The sequence below is a fragment of the Falco rusticolus genome, chromosome Z (assembly GCF_015220075.1).
Source record: "Falco rusticolus isolate bFalRus1 chromosome Z, bFalRus1.pri, whole genome shotgun sequence".
Classification (NCBI taxonomy): Eukaryota; Metazoa; Chordata; class Aves; order Falconiformes; family Falconidae; genus Falco; species Falco rusticolus.
The window spans coordinates 64,775,067-64,796,242 of NC_051210.1; the positions used below are offsets into that span (position 1 = coordinate 64,775,067).

Genomic DNA, 21,176 nt, shown 5'->3' on the forward strand with positions numbered 1-21,176 from the left:
AGCTGTAACTGAACACAGTTTAAGAACTTCGGGTGCCACTAAAGTGCATGCTACCACATTACCTAATGTTGCATAAGTTGAGTGAAAAATGCAGCATGCAGCAATGCAGGTAAAATAGTAATAATTTCCGTCAACATTAAAACACTGTGGCTTAAGTATAGCAAAGTCTTAGACGGGATTTAGAACTTGGCTTTGGAGTAACGCATCACAGCAGTATAACCCAGTATTCGAACTGCATGGTGAGCTGTGGGCAACACATTCCTGTTTTGTGCTGTAAGAAAATGCCCAGATCCTTAAATCCATGTCAGGCTAGATTACAGGTGTGAATACAGAAATTTTATTTGGCTTAGGCCTTAATGCTGAAGATTAACTATTTGAAAGGCTTTTTGTCTTGATTTTTCTTTCCCTCAAAAAATGAGCACTGATCTTGGACCCTGAAAAGCATTGCATTGCTTCTAAGATCTTATGTACTAATTCTGTCAAAGGCCATGTTTAGTTAGTGCTGTGCTTCCCTAGGCGCAGCGTGCTTGGTTTTGCACAATAAAACTTTGGGTAAATAAATTATTTTTTAATGAGGAAGGAGAGCAAGCTGATACAATTCTGAACAGCAAAGTGGTAATTTTCCAAGTAATGTAATGAGCTTTGCTTCCCCTGATGAGAGATGCAGATTAAGTGTCTTTGTAATGACGTTTGATACAAGGTGCAAGATGGTACCTATCTAAAACTCTTGTGACAAGCTGCACCAACCTTTTCCTAGTTGTTTATAGCATAAAGATCAATGTTGGAACAAATCATAATGACTGATCCCATCTACTCCTTTCTTGGTTTGACGCAATCATTAGCCTTATGATGCTGGAGACTTAAGAATAGTTTTACTTAGTGTATGTATGATGCGAACCTCTCCCAGCAACTCAGTAGTTACTCATATTTCCATTAAAGCGATCTCAGGACACAACTGCTTCTGCCACAAAAAGACAGGCAGCCCCTGAGGGCCTTATGGTGCTTGGGTATTCAGTGCCAAAGTCCTTGGTCTGCCCACACAATGGGAGGCAGCAAAGACCGGGAGACTAAAACTGGTCTTCAGATCAGTTTACTAAAACACTTCTTAGTAGTACTTGGATTTCCCTTCATGCACTGTAGGGAACAGCAGTTCAGAACTCTGTCCTGGTTTCAGCTGGGGTGCAGTGCTGTGTGTTGGATCTGGTGTGAGTGATGCTTTTAGTTTTTGCTAAAGTAGTGTTTATGTGAAGTCAAGGGCTTTTCACTTTCTCAGGCCCTGCCAGCGGAAGGGCTTGGAGGGCTGTAAGAAGTTGGGAGGAGACATGGCCAGGACAGGTGACCCAACCTGACAGCAGGGATATTCCATACCATATGACATCATTTCAGTATATAAAGCCGGGGGAAGAAGGAGGAAGGGGGCATGTTTGGAGTGCTGGTGTTTGTTTTCACTGTTGCCCGTGATGGAGCCCTGCTACGCTGGGGGTGGCTGAACCCCTGCCTGCCCATGGGAAGCGGTGAATGAATTCCGTGCTTTGCCTTGCTTGTGTGCGTGCCTTTTGCTTTACCCATTGAACTGTCTTTATCTCAACCCACGAGTTTTCTCGCTTTCGCCCTTCTGATTCTCTCCCTCCATCCCACGGCGAGAGGCAGTGAGCAGCTGTGTGAGGCTTAGTTGCCGGCCAGAGTTAAACCATGACAAGCTCCCAGCAGATCTTGGCCCTCCGATATGAAGGCGCTGTCCTGGCAGCCTTTGAGCAGTGCCGAAGCTGTGGGCTGCCTGTCCCTGCCTGCTCCCTTGCCTTCGTGCTGGCCCATGTCCGCCTGCTGCGCAAACAGATCTGGTGCAGCTCATTGCCTTGGCAGAAGAACATTGCTCCTTTTTGCTGCAGTTATTGACTCTGTTTTCTGCGTTGCCAGGTGAGCTCTGGAACTAGCACGAAGGAGGAGCACGTAGCCACGGAGCAGAGCAGCCCAGCAGGCAATGAGGAGCTGTTGGGTAAGCACAGATCACCTTCATTCACAAAATAAGTGTCTTAAAGCATGGCTTCATAAGGTTCAGCAAGTCAAATTAGCAACTTGCGGTGACCCTCTGTGAACTGTTTCAGCTCGCTGCAACAGCAGAAAATGAGCGAGAAAGCTTGGGGTTGTTGTTGGTGGTGTTGCCATGCTTTAGCAAGTCCGATCAGCTCGTGACAGGGTCTGAGGAGCAGTGGCCAGGAAGGAGTGGTGGCTCTAGAGCAAGGGAGGAGGGATGGAGGAGCAGCAGCATTTACCATACTCACACCTTTCCCCTCTCCTCCTACTGGAGTGCCAAGGGAGCTGCCTGGGGAGCTGTAGTCCCTACACCAGTCCCACTTAGATCTATGTATGCCTGTATAGAAACATACCTGCGTATGAACGTATATATACATACATGCATATGAATATATATACACACAAGCATACCCTTCAGTAGTTGAACAGATCATATTTTTTTCAGTGCCTGACAAACTCATTCTCAGTCTTTCCAAATCAGAAGTACCACAGCAGGGAGAGGTGGTCTGCCTTGATCACGTTCTCCATGGCCACACGCAGTGGTGATGGGTAAAACAGCTCCAAAACCCTGAGGGAAGAGTGGCCTCTGAGCTGCCACCAGCTGCCCTGAGCCCAGCCCTTCAGGGTGGACTCCCCAGGTGGACAGGCAAGTGTGCTAACCAGGAAGGCTGACACGGGCTATTTCATGTCCATCTAGTCTAAGATACTTAAGAGTCTTGATTACTGAGTACTTCAGCAGCTTGATTACGAATTGCTTTTTTCAAGTGAGTTTCCAATTCTTGTGCTGACCCCTTGCGGCTTCTTCCCCCAGCAGACACATCCATCTCCTGCTGTGGGCCGTATCTCTATTCTTGCTGGGAGCCTGCAACATGCCTGTAAAGTTCGTTAGCTCAGCTCTTCATCTTTTAAGCACCTCTCTTCTCCTGCCATGCTGCATCAACAGGGATTCCAGCTGACAACTCAGTCTCCTGGAGAACTGCACTCAGCTGTTACCACCAGCTTCACCTTTTGAGCTAAGCAGTCAAAAGTCAGAGCCTTGCAGACCAGTTTTCTTCAGAAGAGCCTGGTGAGACCAGCTGGGTGTCTCTTGATGCAATCACATTTATTCCAAAATCTGATTTCACCATCTAAAGAGCAGCAGTTGACCCTCAGCATTTCCGCATCAATACTGTAGTGTCAAGGGCCCCATCCTCATGCCTCTGCTGAGGAGGCACACGGGTTCAGCCCAACCTGCTAAGCTTCTCAGCCCTTCAGGCTCCCAGGACTACCAGGACATTTACCACAGGGGTAAGGAGTTTGGGTGAATCCAAGAAAAATAAGCCTAAAACTTTCTGTGCAGTGGTGAACCATTCAATTTCCCCCGTGTAGTCTTGGTTTTGTTCGTATGTTGGTGTGGTGGGTTGACCCTGGCTGAATGCCATGTGCCCACCAAGCTGCTCCATCACTCCTCTCCTCAGCAGGATGGGGGGGGGAAGAAAATAACATTTAGAACTTGTGGGTCGAGATAAATGCAGTTTAATAAAACAAAAGCAAAGGCCATGCAGAAGGAAAAGGAAACAAAAATATTTATTCTCTACTTCCCATCAGCAGGATGTCCAGCCATTGCCTGGGAGGCCTCAGTAAAGTGTAGCAAGTGGACTAGAAGACAAATGCCTTAATAATGAATGTCCCCTTCCTTCCTCCCTTCTCTTAGCTTTTATTGCTGGGCATGACATCATATGGTATGGAGTATCTCTTCGGTCATCTTGGGACAGCTGTTCTGGCTGTGTCCCCTCCTACCCTCTTTCCTACTCCCAGCCTAGTGGCCTTTGTGGGTTAGGGGAATGGTGGAGAGACATCCAGGATGCTGTGAGGGCTGCTGGGGGGAAGTTAGCTCCACCCCAGCCAGGCTCAAGGCAGTTGGTGATCCTCACTGAAGATCACAGCCAGCGCATCACAGCTGGTAACATTTACACAAATTTTCTCTTAAATGGGTACAGCGACACAGATTCTTTCCTAAATGTGCACAGCATTTTAACACCTGCGGACTATGGGTCTCATCTGGGAGAAGGACTTTGCAGATCTGCCCAGTTTAACTACCTTAAATCTTAGTGTGATTTTCCCTTCCTTCTACCACTAATTGTACAGGCATGTAGAGGCAGAACTAGCCAAGTCAGTCCCTATTTTTAGCAAATTCTAATTAAAATAACCCAGGCAAATAATCTCTCAAGAGAGACATTGTACTTACTGTAATGAATAATTTATTAACAAACAATAAATAGATTGCATAGAGAATTTTACTGAGTTATTATTAAATCATACATTGTCTTAAATAATGTCAGAGTGTATCCTACTCTCTGCACTGCGCTGGTGGTGTTGGTTTGGTGGTAATGAATGGGCACACAGGGAATGAGGACATTCACCTTCATTGAATAGACAGGAATCTAAGGTGACAAGGAAAAGTCTGATACACCTGAAGCCCTTTCAGAAGCTGTAGCACTTCATGGACCGTTATTTCTACTTTTCCATTTTCCTTTCTCCTGCCTAGTCCCCATGTTGTGCTGCTTCTTGCCCGGTAGCACCACCTGACCGTACCTCCTGCTCCTCCTGCCACTTTTTGGCTTTCTCTAGCCACCAGCAGACAGAAATCAATTGTTGCTGCTAGTTACAGGCCAGGTCCTGCTTTCCCTCACATACGAGCAGCCCCTGAAGCAGGCTGCCAGGTTCCAGTATTTCAGCAAGGAGAAGCCAGTCCCACGTATGTCAACGGTGACAGGCAGCCTGCACTTCAGCACTGCGATCCTCCGCTACCGCGGCATCCGGGAGGCAACAAGTGCAGTAAAGCAAACCTTTCTCAATGAATGAGTTGTAGACCTAAGGTCCACAGTCAGCAAACAGGTGTGTACTTTCAAATCCGGTCATTTAAAAAGTATTAACAAGTGTATAATGAAACAGCTGAAGTAATCTATGCCCTCGCACGACAGCATCTCAGCATGGAGAACATGAACAGCGCTTGCCTCCTCTGGCAGGCTGAGACTAGTATTGCCCGAACTGTCCATAAACCCTGCTGAGCTAAGCAATACTGCAGGCAGCCTGACAACCAGCCTCCCCTTCAGAGATCAACAGATGCCCAGTGACCTCCTCCCAGAGCGAGCTGCAGAGAAGGGATCCTCAGAGTGATGGAGGATGAGCATACCCTTCAGTAGACTGGAGATTGCTGCCTGCTCTGATCTGTTACCACACAGTGAAGACACAAGGACTGTCACTAGAAGTTGTCCACGGCATCTTTGGCAAACTTGCACAAGCCATGCTGAACCATGTGCCACTCTCTTGTAGCTCTGCTATTTAAATCTTCCTGAAAAAGCCAGCCCTCTCTGACTGAGAAGGACTTCCAGATGAATATGAAAGACAACGTTCAGGCTTGGAAGGAGGCCAAATGTTCCAGTCCAGGAAGGCCCAATTTGGTCCCATGGGATTGATCTGTAAAAAGAGAAAAGAGACTCTGCCTGGTTCTAAATGAACCGTGTCAAACCAGTGTTAGTAGGTTAGCTGGGAAAATCCATCAGATATTCATTCTGTGCTCCTTCCTGTGGGCATCTTTCACCTTCTAGGCGTACCTGTTCATGGGGGTTTCAAGTACCAGTGGTGCAGTCCCAATGGTGGGTAATTTCACCTACACCGGTTGGACTGGGAAGTGGGAGGGATTCTGGGGGTGGTCAGGGCCACTGAGATTCAGGATTAGGCTTGGGGCCTTTGGGCAAAAAGCTGTGATCTTAAGGCATCCATTTACCCCACTTCGGTTGTTCACATGAGTGACTGCGTCCCATATCACTCCAACCACCGCATTCATAGGGTTTCAGGAAGCACTTAAGAAGACCGTTTGTCCTTTCCACTATCCCATTTGCTTGCGGATAATAGGGAGTGTAGAAAACCCATACAACCCCTTCTCCAGCACCCCAGTCCTGGACCACCTTGGCTGCGAAGTGGGAGCCGTTAGCCAGTTGAATGGGCTGTGGTTTGGGGATGAAGCTAAACCATGTTCAAGGCTTTCACTGTGTTCTCCTCTGTAGCTCGAACTAGGCCCGATACCACCTCTACCCCTACCATGACATAGTGTTTTCCCTCAGATTTTTGAAAAGAACCAGTATAATCTACCTGCCGGGCCTCCAAGAGCCCTTTCCCCTGTCTCAAATGTAGAGGGGGCTCTTCCAAAGGGCGTTTGTCCAAGCAGCCATGGCACTGCTCACAGGCAAGAGATACAGGTATGATAATTTTCTTGAGAAGCCGCCAGCCTCTAGTCTGAGCTTCTTGATAAAAGATCTTTAGCTCCAGTCCCTTTTAAGGTGTAATCATTCTAACAGCCTTTCCCAGTCTTCCAATTCAGTGTCGCTTCATAGGGGAGCAAGCCTGGATAACTCGTCTGCCCCACTGTTCCCCTGACGGCTGTAGTTTCATCCTTTTGGTGGGAAGCTACCCACACCATTGCAAAATTTCCCTGTTTCGCCATGGTTAATGTATCTTGCCATTTTTCCTTTTGCAACACAGGTACTTGATTGACTTTCCACCCATTCTGTTCCCAAAATGGAAGCCATTCAGTACATCCCTTAAAGACAGTGAAAAAGTCAGTATAGATATGGATGGGAGAAGGAGAGTGTGCCTCATGTTGGAAAACACTCCACACTGCTATCAGGTCTCCTGCTTGGGCACTACCATCCCCTTCAGGGATTATTTTTTGTTCAGTTTTTATGTCCAAGGCAACGGCTCAATATTTCCGTATCTTACCCTCTTGTTTAGCAGAGGCATCTGTAAACCAAACATTCTGTAAGTGTCCTGAAAACTGGGGGGCAACTTGCACCACAGGGGAAATTGTACCATTTTCAGTTTTCAAAGCAGCTTCTTCCTGAATAGCCAAGGTCTTGGCAGCACCCTCTGAAACATCAGAAATATTGCAGCAATGTTCTGTCTGAGCATACCATTTCCGCACCGAGGCTCATTGTGCCACCCTGTCAGTGGGTTGTGTCCCAGTCAACACGGGTTTTGTCACCTTAAAAGGACCTGTGAGCCCTATCGGTTGTTTACACCTGGTGCGTTCAGCCTCTCACAGGGCTAACTGACGACAAATAAACCCTTTTCCCAGGGGGACTACCATTTCTCAGCATCCTTAAAGCTGTGAGAGTAGAACCCAATAGGTCGAGTGGGTTTCAGGACTGTTTTGCCAGTAGTGTTGATAAGCCTGACTGGGCAAATCCCCGTTCAATATGGACTGGGTCAGAAGGGCGTGTTGGGCCAAAAGCCTGATAGTTGGCAGCCTCAGATACCTAATAGCTGCAGGACTTCATGGCACAGGGTCCAGTCCCACTACACTCCTTTTCCTAACAGGTCATATAAAGGCCTTGCAATGATAGAAAAATCATGAATATACTTTCTCTAGAATACAAGCAATCACTATGTATGCTGTAACTCTTCCTTTGTTTCATGCATTTTAATCTGGTCTAGGGTGGAAAGAGTATCTTGAGGAATGCATGTCCTCCTTTCCACCAAATTCCCAAAAACTTTACTTCATTTGCTGGTACCTGGATTTTCTTGAGTGGGATTTTTAACCCCAGGCTTTCCAGGTGTTTAAGAATTTTATCCTGCATTGTTTGAACCCTATCTACCTGGCTTCCTCCTATAAGCAAATCATCAATATATTAGTAAATTTTAGCCCCTTCCTCCAAAGGAATTAATCCTAATTCTCACACTCAGGTGTGGTGAGCTAGGGTAGGAGAATGCTTATATCTTTGAGGAAGCTGGGTGAAGGTAAACTGTTGTCCTCCCCAAGTAAATGGGAAGCATTCCTGGTCCTCAGATTGCAAGGGGACCACAAAAAACAAGTCTTTGACATCAAGAGTTGCCATAATGGGATGAGCTTGTTCCTGGATAGCTGCTGTAAGCTCGGCGATGTTTGGCACAGCTGTTAAGGGGCCTGAGTTAGCATTAAGCCTTCAATAGTCTACAGTTAGTCTCCATTTCCCATTTGGCTTACCAACTGGCCATACCAGGAGTTAAAAGGAGAGTGGGCTGGCACTACAATTCCCTGTTCCTTTAACTCCTCCAGTACTGCGGTTATCCCTTCCCGTGCCCCTAAGAGTAGCAGACAGGGTTTGACATTTGTCAGTGGTGAGGGAGAGAGCAAAGGTGCAGTGTGTATGAGCCGTCTACCTATAGATGGGCTGCCAAATGTCCAATTCCTCCCCTTATCATCAATCTACACCTTACTTTTCAGAATATCGAGTCCTAAAAGATTAAGTAGGAAAGGCCCCTCAACCATCATTACCGAAGTGGCCGTGTTCTCCCCTTCTCCCTGGCTAACAGCAAACCAACAGTAGCCAGTGTCTGTGCTTAAACAGTACCAAAAGCATCTGCAACGAATGTACACCACTTAGACAAGCTTATGCCACTTTGTACTGCATTTTCAGTTTTAATAGCTGAAATTTGGGCTTCACTATCTACCAGGAACGTTACTGGTACTAGCTTAGGCTCCACAAAGCAAAAAACCTTGGTGATTTTCAGTGAGCCACCTAAGGTATACCCACCCTTCGCTCCCCTGCTCGCTGCAAGGGGGCAAAGGAGTTAGTTTTCTGTCCTTTGCTCCAGTAAGGGGGCACTAGGAACAGGATTCTCATCCTTAATTGGTGGACTTTCTGGCCATCCTAACACCAACTTCTCCAGTTTATCAGTCGGCAACCCATTCGTAAGATCTCGGGGGATACCCTTCCGCCACCCCATAGTCCACAGACTTAGGTGTGTGTCCTGTATCTCTCTCACTCGGTGGTGCTACAAGAGACACCCTTTTACTGTTAGCTGGGTGTGGGGGAGGTTTTGGTTCTGTGTGCCTTAACCCTTTAGGGTCCATTTTAGTAGGTGGAGCGGTAACGGTTGTATTTTCACCCATAAGTAATTAATTCCTGAGAAACTTTTCCCCAAGTCCACACTTTCTTTGGGTTTTACAATTAGGGGTTGTTATTACTTCTAATGCAGCAACAGCCCTTTCACCCTGGGACACTACCTGTATTTTCCCTTGTAACTGGATACCAATAGCTTTTAGGGAATCGGGGAGGCCCCTTATGAGAGAGGTCTTCCGTTTGGGGTCGACCAGCATCATCACTGGAGATTCCTGTTCGAGTCTAAGCTTCTGGTTTTACGTTGTTTGCAGGCATGCCGCCTTCTGTACATTTTCTACTAGCTGGTTGACTGTCCCCACAAGAGCAAAGGGATCCCTGCTTTCCAGAGGGTTAAGACCTCCTGACCAAAAAGCTGCTCTTTGGCTTACGGACCAGGGTGCACAGCTGTTAGAACCACTCCTGGCCCCCAGTAGCCCTTGGCTTCTTTTTCACTTAACAATATCTGATCCCCCTCCAACAATGACACTCTCCAAACATACTTTGCCTTTGACTCCTTAGGAGCACGGCCAAAATCCTTTTTCAGTTTAGCCAGAGCAGTAGCAGAAAATGGACTTTAGTAGTAATTTGAGGGAATTTGTCCTTGTCATCCTCTTATTTAAATTCAGTTTTGATCAAGGACCTCAGAGAACAAGTGGGGACATCCAGTTTGTCCAACCCTAATTTTGCTTCCTCTAGCTCATTATTAGGGTATTCAATCTTATTTACAGGTTTTGGAGAGCTGTCCTTGCCAGCAAGGAGTTGCTCTTTTAAAGTGGATTGTAAATAACTCACCTAGGTTTTCTCCTCTTCTAATTGCTCCTTTAAGCTCTCTACTTGCCCTTGCAAGGACTGGACCAGACCCTGTAAAGATTGTATGACTTGGGATTCTACTGTGCACTGCTGTTCCTTGGCTTCCACAGCTGCGACTAGGCTAGTGCCCAGTAGGGTACAAAGAATTGGTTTTCCTTTTCCAGGCCAAAGTTTCCCATCCTTTTATAAGGCGCTAATTCAGTCCGTTACTCTCTGCAAATTAGGCCATTTTTTTCTGTGCCCAGTTCATGCCTGGTACTGAGGCACAACCATCATATTTCTCTAAGAAGTTATACAAAACATCTCTGCCTTCAGGGGTGGTTTTATTGTCACTCGTATCTGAAAGGCAGAGTGATTGTCTCGGGCAGACAACCCGTTTGTTTCTACAAATCCACCCGTTCCATCCCCGAGAGGTACTCATGTAATACTAAGCCAGTGAAATGTGGCTGTCTCACTTCAGCGTACCCTGTCCGTGACGCCAATTTAATGTTCCAGTCCAGGAAGACCCAAGCCAGGAAGATTCATTGTTACACCCAGAGTGAGATTTAGACACAAACGAGCTCAAATGCCACTAATCAAGAAAATGTATTGTGTGCTTATATAAACAAAACGTTCACATGTTATGGTAAGAAAATAGCAATAGGAAAGAGAGGGAAGGATAGGAAAGGAGGAAATCGAGCGAGCAGTCAGGATAGAATTGCAAGATATGCACCATGCACCACCATGGATCCAGCGGCATCCCGTTGGTCTGCAGCCTCCGTTCACGTTGTTGTTGTTGGGTCTCTGGATTGCCATTTACTGTTTGGTGGCACAGACTCTCACAGGGAGTTCAGGGGGGCCATTTCCCAGACAAGGGCACATACCTTGTCCTTACAAGACACGTACCACGTTCCTCCATGGGGCACATGCAATTACTGCACAGGTAGGGGTGATCATCCATGCCTATAGGCACATCCCTCACAGCAGCGTGGCCCTTCCTTGCTCCTGGCTGAAAACTGACGTCAGGCAGCTGTTGGCTCCTTCTCTGTTCACAACTGTTAAGTCTTGCAGGAGCTCAGCTAACAAGCTTTGAGACAGTTTGAGATACAGTCTCTCACACCAAGTTAACACAAGCACCAAAAAGCTGTGAATTCTGGAAAGGAGAATAGATGCTTCTGCAGCTCGGCAGGGCACCCTGGCTGCCCCAGCCACTACCAGATTCACCACAGCACGCCACTTCCTGACTCCTTTCTCATAAGCTTATGCTAACTAAAAATTCACTGGGAGGCTTGCTTGGACTTTCGCAGTAAATACTACGTTGAATTTCCCAAGCTGTTAGGCCAGACTGAAAGGCTGAAAAGCTGTCTCTTGTTGCACTTTCTGAAGGCAGTTAGCAGACAGTAGAAGAATTCATGCAGGAATGGCTGGCTTTGCTTATGCCCGTAACTCACTCATGAAAAAAAGTACACAGCACACTTGGCATTACTTCCTCCAGCTACACTGCAACATGAAGTTGTCTCTGCAAGTAAAAGCCATGGAAGTTGCTACATGCCAGGGAACCTCCACTGAACCAGTGGAACTAGGATTGGACAGGGCTTCAAGACACATACTGTCTTTCCTCCTACCCCAAGACAGGCATAGCTAAAGCCAGTGGCTCAAGCTGACCTCCTGATGACAGCACACCATGCAGGCACATATGAAGTGGCTATTAGCACTGCTCCAAAACTGTCTTCATAAAAGATCTGGACAACTTGCTACACTGAAATACTTTCTAAAAGGAGGCAGATACTAAAGGGACCAACTCCAAGAAAACCAGAACAAGAACAGTTGTTTACCATGAACTATGACGATTATCCAAAGAATAGTTCCTGAGAGGGAAGTAATTTTTACAAATTGTGTCCATTATAAGCACTAGAAGTGAAATGGCAAAATCTACAGCTGATCCACAGTTACAGACAAATGTCCAAACCAGAAGACCAGATGACATGTACAGAACTTAGGTTTTTATTTTACAAGCTACTGTACGGACAGCTGAGCACCAATAAGCAGTAATATCAACTACAGCAGACAGCTGAGGACCTGATGATGTAAATGGTTAAACCTTCACCTCTGCATCAAATGTGGAGTTTTTTCAGGGAAATACAAGCCTGCAGCTGGCTTTCTAAATGATAAAGCCATGTCCCTCCATTATGTAAAAATGCTCGTGAAGCTTGAAGTACACACACACATTACTTCAGTCTTGAATCTATTAATTCAGCTGACAACCGTGTAGTAATTTGAAAAAAGTTCTTCTCCTTGCTTGATGTCTCTGAGAGTGACAAGCACTACACACCTCAGGTGACTGTAAAAAAAGGAAAAGCAAAACATGTGGATATGAATAATTATAATTCCCTTTGAATTTTTTAAATTCTTCATGGCAAGGAGCTGAAACAATGGCTCTGTCTAGATTAATTTTGAGAGTAACATGCATAATGCAGGCCAGAGAGCCTGGAAAAACAACACTGAAATACAGATAGCAAATATAAGCAAAGCCAATATAATTACCAAAAAAAGCAAAGCCTATGTGGGTATGCAAATAATGTTTCCACTCATACAATTACTCAGAAATTAATTAGTTGGGATAGAGGAAAAGACACACAGACAGGAGGAGAAGCTACAGCAAAGTTCATAGAGCACAAATCATTCCTGTAGACTTGCCTACCCACAGGTGCTAGGCTGGCTAAACCCACTCCCAGCCAAACAACATCCAGAAGGACAGCTCTGAACTGCATCAGAGACCTGCTGCAATCTACAACGATGGGTGAATTCTCCATAAACCCCAAGCAGAAATCACTGGCTGGTAAAGAGTTTTCTTACAGAGATATTTAGGAACCTACCCCCCTAAACTTCCTTTAAGTAAATGACCATGCCCTAAAGCGGAAGTATTTATTCTAGGAAGGACAGCACATTCTTCTGATGCTGAGGAACATGAGAGTCAAGAACAGCATCAATGCAAACAGTGACCACTACTAAGAAATTTACTGTGAGGCCATACTGAAACAAATCAAGCAACAACAACAAAAAGGTAAACAAGCACTAAAAACTTTTACAAGACAGAAAAAGATTTAGAAACCGGATTACCTATGTTGTCAGCACAGTAAATATCAATACCAAAGCAGGCAGCTAGAAGCAGATGGAATCTTTTCTCTAGTGGCTGTAACTCTGTAACACTGGGAGAACTAACGACTGAAAGACGGTATTACCTTGGACAGATTCCAAGCAAGAGAGCAAAATTGCCCCTTCCTGAAATGGTGCCCTAACTTGGCTCTGCTCCCTACACTTTCACACTTCAAGTAGAGCATCCAGGCTTCCTGAAAGTTCAGTCTTACTGCTTCTTTTATTAGCATTTATTTATCTATCTATCCGCAGATTACAAGTGCATCTTAAACCTTGCCTCAACAAAGTCTAAGTTGAATCAGAAAAGCCATTTTACCAATATCCACTGTAACTTTCACCAACCAAATTTCAGTTTTAAACTAGCTCCAAAATTACATTAAAAGTCTAGATGATCTGCCCTAAAATCTTTATACATCGTCTAGATTAACAGGATTATTTAGTTCCTGAAGGTAGCAACTGGACCAGAAGAACAATTTCTTGGGTGTGTTAAATTCAGGACCAACATTACATCTTTCTTACAGCTTCAAAGTTATTCTTGACTACATCCCAGTACAGGACACTCACTTCCAGACATACTGTCTGTCCTTGTTGTCCATATTGCTCCTTGTGTATGTTCATCTAATTGTCAAAAATTGTCACTTTTCACCATTTCCAAACAAAAATCTGAGAAAGATTTGTGTTTTATTTTCTCAGAGAGCTGGATTTTCAAGTCATAATGAGAATGTTGTAATTGTGTCTACCTAAAAGTCACATGCCTTTATACTCCGCAGTATTTCACTTGTCTCAATACAAATTAATTTTAGGTTTTTTCTTGCAAATTCATCTGCTTATTCCTCACATAAGCAGAAGGCATGGAGAACAGGAGAGTAAGACGACTAAATCTAAGCTACCTTAGAAGGTCTTTGACTGGTTAAGGGTTGCTAAATACATATTTGAAATACACGCTGAAAAACCTCAGTACTGTAATACAAGCAAATACAAGCAAAATATAACTAGTGCTTTATGGAATTCAGAAGAATCACACTATCATGCAACCACTGCCTCTAAAACCATTGTCTTCAGAGCTATGCTGATCTCATTTGCAAAGACGTGGAAAAAGGAATAAAATGAACAGAAATAGTTCCATAAACCACTTAAAATTAGTCTACTCAAAGTGCTAACTCTTCCATACAGGTGCACGCTTTTGTGTCATTCATCTTCATATGGAATATATTGTTCTTCAACCATGTTTCTTTTTTTACACACACAGTATACATTATATCATACAAATATATGAGCTCTTAGATGTGCTGCTAACCTCTCTATGTCATGGCTGTAGACGATGTTTGGAAGATACTGTTTCAGTTCTATTGGAAAATACCGCGGCACATCAAACTCCTGATAACACACGTTGGCTGCTTTTTCTAGAAATAAAAAAAGGGGGGGGGGGGGGGAAGGTCTCTATGAGATTGAGAAAATCTTAAGTAGGGTTTAGAGATGTGTAAAAATATCAAATGTACTGCTGCAAAAGTACCAGACGCTTCATCAACCCTGAAAACCATGCCTCTGTTGGTAGCTACTACACTCTTCTGAAGTCCTATTTTGAATTTATGCAAGAGATACATAACGAACTATAGAAGCTTAAATCCATCCTTACTGCATTAAACAGGATGACCTGCTTATGAACATTTATATGAAGGGGCACAACTTGCATAGTACCAGGGGCAGGTTACAGCATTGCTCAAATGTTGTTAATATATAACATTTGCTTTTCAGTTAAAAAATACGTCTTGAAAAAATTTTCCTGGTGGCAAAGTAAGTCCTAAATATCCCACAGAGAAAAGAAGGGAATCTTCTTTAGAAGGACACTGGACCTGGAAGAAGCAGTTTCACAGGACAGCCCTTTGTCTCCATGTCAATCAATACCTGGTTCACTTCTCTAGCAACCTTTCTGGATGCTACTTGGAGGCTGAGTATCTTTAGTGCAATGCATGCTCTGAAAGCTACTTAGAAGCCAGGTAAGGTAGCAAATCAACCTTCTGTATCTCACAACCATTTCCCAGAGTTATTTATTCTCCCAGACCTTAAGAGCAACATATACTGTGTGAGACAAAATAAATAGTTCCTTTCCTCATGTCCAACAGCTAGATCATACCAAGTTTTCTAGATTTTGCACAGAAACATAAGGAAGTCTAAAAAAAGTATTATAGTTCAAACCAAGCAGTGATGGATTCTTACTGCATGTCACTGTGCGTATGGTTTTCTCATGAAGCCTTCTGGAATCATACTGGGGAACTTGATCTGCAATTTTGTGTACTGCCTGAGCACAGTGGTCCTTTGCCAGATACCCTTTCCCACCATCACACTTTGGGATGTATGCCTTTCATTCTACGAAATGAAGGAGGGAGAGTGGGGAAATCAATGAAAGAAGCACGAGGATATATGAAGCATTGCTGTGCTAGCGGATTCTAACACCCAGCTGTCACAAAAGGCCTCGGAAGCAATCCTGTAAGTCCTTACCTTGTTTTAAGCAGCACTATTACCCCCAAGATCAGTATCTGATTCTCTGTGTCACCTCCAAAATGATTTATATCCAAAAAGACAAACTCAAGCCTGGAAAATTTACCTGGCAACTTACCATGTGTACAGTTGTTGACGTACTGTCCCACAGCCAGTGGGTTTTGCAAGGCAGCTGTAAGCCAGCTCTCATCGCTCATTTGGAATGGGCCAAGTTGATCTCTCCTGCTGCAAGACCTGAAACAACCAACAGTGGTAACATGAATCACTGCTCCTTGACAGGTTATCTGTAATTCCTCCTGTAGAAATGGACACAGTTGCTGGGCAAAGTTACAACTGTCCAGGCCGCCTGGGAGATGGGACAACACTGGGGTGGGGCTGGATGTGCACAGACCAACACCTGGAAGACACTTTAAAAAAAATACACTTAAAACTCCCACTAGTGTGTGTTGTGTTTCAGACTCTGGTGGAAGAACCTGCACAAAACCACCGCTTATCATTCCAGAGATCAACATCAAGTGTTACAATTACAGAAATGTCAACCCATCTCATTCACCTCTAAAGATGTGAAGGCTCATTACAGTATCAACTTCAAACTCATTCCCAGAATTGAAATCTGGTATTAGTATTCAAAGTAGGTATTATTTTGCTTGTTATTAGTTTTATTCTCATGTCATATTTAAACACAAATTGTGACAAATTATATTTTAAGGTAAGCTAAAACAGTCCAGGCTAGCTGCAGCAAGGGAAGTTCAGACTGGACATTAAATGGTAAAGCATCTTCACCAAGAAGGCGGTCAGAGTTCAAGGAGCATCTCAACTATGCTCTTTGTCATATGGTTTAGTTGTAGGTAGTCCTGGGAGCAGCAGGGAGTTGGACTTGATCATCCTTACGGATCCCTTCCAATGTGAGTTGACAATAGTAATAATGGTTACTGCTCCCTTCCTAAGTGCTGCTCATCTATAGACCAGAGCCAGAGCCACCAGATTGACCCTTCTGGTATCAGCCAAGCCCACACAGAGGCTTTTTTTCTTTTTTTTTCCAATCCATTAGGCAGACCTGAGAACAATTCAGAAGCATTTTAAAAATTTTATGCTACATCCTGCTTCTATTAAAACTATTTTTTTTTTACAGGGAACAGTCTCTACATCAAAAGACGTCTCACTGGCATTACAGATGAAGACACAAGTACATAACAGATCACATCCAGCAGCTTTACCCTTGTGTTGTGTTAGGAGATACACATAGGTGAATGGTACTGAAATATAATTCAACTTAGGGTAAGACAACAGGGAACTGAGACTATTACCACCACTGTTTTAGATCTGTTGAGTGATGATCCCCTACTTCTTTTTGACTGCTTACCTGTACACTGATCTTGATAGTCCTTTATCATTCCCATCAATAAGGACGCCATCTATGCACCTAAAAATAAAGGGATTGCCAAGGGACTGGAAAAAGATGGGCTCATGCTTTCTGTATACTGTACCTGTTGCAAGACAGATATGATTACTTCAGAAGAAAAGTAATGTCAGAATGGGCTTATGATATCATCCAGTCCTCTCCACACAGAAACTCAAAGGGAGATGGGGTAGTACAGAACACCCCTCTCAATTAATGACCATCAACACTTGTAAACCTACAAGTTTTTAGACGCATCTTTGTGGGATGCAAAAAGAATCTATGTGAGCTGAGACATTCCAGAGAGAGAAGCCATGGAAGGAAATCATTAAAGAGGCAGCCTGTGACCAATATCCGTGTAAGACTTCGATAAAGCATCATAAAATGCTAGGCAAAGGCCACTCCGACGGACTGCACTCACTGCCAAACAACAGGCAGGACAGCACTGACCTGTGCACTCCCCACAGAGACCCCTCCCCAGCCAGCAGCCCTGCAGTTTCCTTCACAGCCCTGAAAAAGGAAGGCATTTCAACAGCTTATCCTCTTGTGTCACTAGATGAGCTGCTAAAGGAGACCCTCCATAAGCCTACATTTACAATATGTGCCAGAAATTTCAAGCAAGTAGCAAGGTCACAGGCTCATTCCCTGTGATTCTGATTTGAGAATTAGCGAGTTTACCAGGCAATGGTAACAGCCAGACACTCCTGCTTTGGCATGGCAAAACATGCTCCACTGCTCAGTGCTTGGCCTGGTCCCAATCCTGCAATGGTGGCAGAAGCTGCAGACCGCATGCAGGGGACGATTGTCAGGTTAAACAGAAAAATCGAAAGCATTTCAGCAGAGCTGTCCTAGCTTGGCCATACTCACAGAACTACTAATCTTTTTAAGAAATGTAAGCAAACACAGTTCCAAGAAACAAGGAAGAATAACAGAAAAATGCTGATTTTCCAAACACACTTTACAGAAGAGAGTTCCACTAAATAAAGATTTTATTTCCATTCTCTAGTTTGTATTTTGGTGCTTTGAAAAAGTTCATAGTCTTGTCTGCTGACCTGTGTGCAGATCTCTAAAACTAATTTTTCAGATCCTTATCCAAAACACAACCCCTCAAAAATTAAACTGTGTTGTTCATCTACTTGAAATTGCGCTCATACATCTGTGTTTAAAGAATTTGGAAGAACTTTCCTAGCAGCCGAAAAATCATACTTCAATTATTATTATTTTTTATAAACAAACCCCCCCCAACATTGGTTTGCTTATTTCCAAAAGAACTCTAGCCAGCTTATACAGAAATAGTCCCATTCACCATAATTTGTGTTTTTGTTAAGGAATGACAGAAATAAAACCCATAAATTAAAAATTAGTGCAGTACTTTGTCATTCTATATTTAGATGGTTAGAAATCACACCTAACTTAACCAGAAATAGGAACATTCCATTACCGGGATACATAGATACAACCGTCCCTTTTGGTACAAAACCTTTGCTAACAAAGACTCCAGTTCCAGCAGACATCAGGGAACTTTGGTCTCGACTAACAGTGAATCCTAATGTATTAAACAGAACTTCCTCTGGACTAAAAACACGTTGGCTCTGATGGTCACGTGAATTCACTTTTGATGGCTTCTGCTGAGAATTCAGTAATTCCAGATATTTGCATTTGATTTCTGGAAGTAAGGCCAAAATATGTGCTTGTCTACTGAAGTCATTTACGAACAGAGCTCTAAATATTTTCAGCAGTGTTTCAAAGACATCTTCATCAGAGATAATTTTGTCTTGGGAGCATTTAGGAACATATCGGAGGGTCCTGTAAAGTAAAAAAATAATAATAGTAGTATTTTAAAATTTTTTTCCTAAATGAAACAGAGAAGAGCCGTTTTGCAGCAGTGACTTACGTGCACTGATGTTTCAAACCAACCCAAACTCTACAGAATATCCTTTCACACCTGTCCTACTATAAAACCATCGTCTGTGTATTTACAGCAGGTTAAACCCCGCTGAGTTCTTGGTGACAAACGTATCAAAAATCAAACACACGTTATTATCAAAGTACATAAAAACCATCTACATAGCTCGTTACACTTTAAACGAGGCGAGGACAAGTATTTCACCGACTGGGGAGATTTTTAGTTTGTGCTACTTATAACAACGTCGTACTCCTTTAAACGAGTTCAACTACCACCTGTACGTTTCAGGGGAGGGCACGCACTGCCCCCCGCACCAACACAACAAGGAACCCCCACCGGCTTTCGCGTTAAACCCCTATTTACAGCACCCCAGGAGCGCCGCTCTCGTGCAGCGAGGCGGCACCCGCCCCGCCGGCGCTACGGCCCCTCCCGCGCGGGGAGGGGGAGGGAGGGGGAGGGGGGGGCGGGGTCTCGCCCGCGCGCGCCCTGCTCCGCCACGTGCTCGAGGCCCACACGCCCCGCGGGCGGCGCCTCACGCCGCCGGAGGGCTGACGGGGCGGCGGGGCGGGCCTCCCTCCGACGGGCGGCCTCGGCGGCGCCCCGGGGCTGCCCCGCTGCTCACCTGCGCTTGCGGCGGAGGTTGAGGGCCACCCAGGGCACGAAGCGGTACTTGTAGGCGTCCCAGCGCCGCCGCAGGGCCCGCAGCATGGCGCCGGGCTGCCCGCGCCCGCTCCTCACGGCGGCCCCACCCGCCACCCTCGCTGGAGCCGCGCCCGCGCAGCCGGGCCAGCCAATCCCCGCTCCGGACGCGCGGCCGTCATTGCGTACGGGGCTGCTATTGGCCGCCGTGAGGCGCGCCGCGGGGCGCCGTGACGAGTGGCGCCCCGCCCCTGAGAGCCGCCCCGGCCGGGGGGCGGGGCCGGGGAGCCACAAGTTCGGGCGCGGCGGAGGCGCGCGCCGAGCGCACGGCGGGGCGTGCATGCCGTCCGCATTTTTCAGCATTAGTTTTTCTTCCTTCAAACTTATGTTTAAGAAGTTGATTTGTAAACCGGCAGTTGACACAGGTAATTGTTTGAACACATGTTTAAATAATTATTTAACTAAAAATTATTTAAGTGAAAATAAAAAAAATAAACCCAGTGATTCAATAATAAATACATGATAATAAAAAAAATAATTGAATCACGGTACGAGTCCGCCCTTACAGCTGACTGACCTGAGGCGCCCTCCAGCGGCGCCCTCTGGTGCCTCCCGGGGGAGGGTGTCCTGTCCCGGGCCGGGAGCGGCTCTCACGGCGCCCGCAGCCCGCAGCCGGCGGGAGGCACTTCGAAACGCAAACGCACGGAGCTGGTCACCGGTGAACGGGGACTCCGTCGGCGCTGGGCCCTGCTGCCGCGGTGGCGGACCGCGCGTGCGGATCCGGTTCGCCGTAGGTACGGGAGGTACACACGTAGGTGTGGGAGAGCTGAGGGCACTGGAAAATACCCTCCTGCCCCGCGGGTGCGTGCTTACGTTGTAAGTACACACAGATCTCTCTCTGTGTAAATAATGTTGCACGCCCCTTCGGTATTTTATTAAACAATCCCATAAGGCCAGACCCGATTCCCAAAGGAGATTTATAAATGACCTAGAAGCAGGAGCTGAACCGCACCACCCGGACAGCTCTGCGTGCAGGAGCAATCCCAGCACTGTCACTTTCCCAAATTCATCCTGTGCCTGCCTCCAGCGATGCTGTTGGTGCCTTGGTCGGTTCGCATTGTCAAACACACGCATCAATGGCCCGGAGCTGGAACACATTACGCTTCCGTCCGTGCTTTTGGCTGGTCTTTGGCCCTGGCGACCAGGGGCGCGGGTGGTGTGCGGTAGCATCGCAGGTGACTGCGGCCCACTCACCGGCGTGAAGCAGCTGCAGCACCTACTGCAAACCTAACACGCCAGGCAGAAGGGATGTTACAAACCACGGGCACTAACAACTCCAGTGCACATCGGGTCAGGGCACAAGCTCTTTTGGTGCCACACACTACCATCAATTTTCTGAAAAATAAACAAACAAAAAAAATCTAGTGATGTAAACAATCACCCAGCAATTGATCTTCAAAAAAATTAACAAAGCCCTCTTAATCATTCGTTACAAATCGTTAAGAGGTATCAAGATAAGGATAACATTATCATCTCCTTGACCATTGTTATTCCTTCTCTGGGTACCTACTTTCATAAAGCTTGTATCTTTGGATGCTGCTCCTTATCTGCGGTTCTAGTTCAAACCTTCCAGTGCAGTCTAAGGCTGTTTGGAAAATGTGACAGAACAGGACAGCACACATCTCACTTTCTTAGGAAACTAGTTTTTTTTAAAAAAAATATGAGACTGAGCAAGTGTTTGAGAATTGGTTGTGGGGCGAACAGAGAAATCAAGCCTCAGACCGCTGCCAAGGCTTATACTCCTATGTCTGGACCCGAACTCTTGCCAAGAATTTGGCATTTTGTGAGGCAG

General features: G+C 45.5%; 1 protein-coding gene across 3 annotated transcripts; it reads right to left on the reverse strand.

The window, feature by feature from the left end:
• Window positions 1-3,594: 3,594 nt before the first annotated feature.
• SETD9 (SET domain containing 9) lies at window positions 3,595-19,446 on the reverse strand. Of its 3 annotated transcripts, none has more exons than XM_037374091.1 (6): window positions 19,308-19,446; window positions 18,221-18,585; window positions 16,744-16,867; window positions 15,499-15,614; window positions 14,179-14,284; window positions 3,596-5,493 (listed from the first exon to the last, which is right to left on the reverse strand). In XM_037374091.1, the coding sequence occupies exons 1-6, from the start codon at window positions 19,391-19,393 to the stop codon at window positions 5,355-5,357; spliced, it is 936 nt and encodes a 311-aa protein (XP_037229988.1). In that variant the 5' UTR covers window positions 19,394-19,446; the 3' UTR covers window positions 3,596-5,354. The 3 variants fall into 3 exon arrangements, with proteins under 3 accessions (XP_037229991.1, XP_037229988.1, XP_037229990.1); XM_037374093.1 differs by lacking the exon at window positions 3,596-5,493 and adding an exon at window positions 11,707-12,066; XM_037374094.1 differs by lacking the exon at window positions 14,179-14,284 and having other exon boundaries at window positions 3,595-5,493.
• Window positions 19,447-21,176: the final 1,730 nt, after the last annotated feature.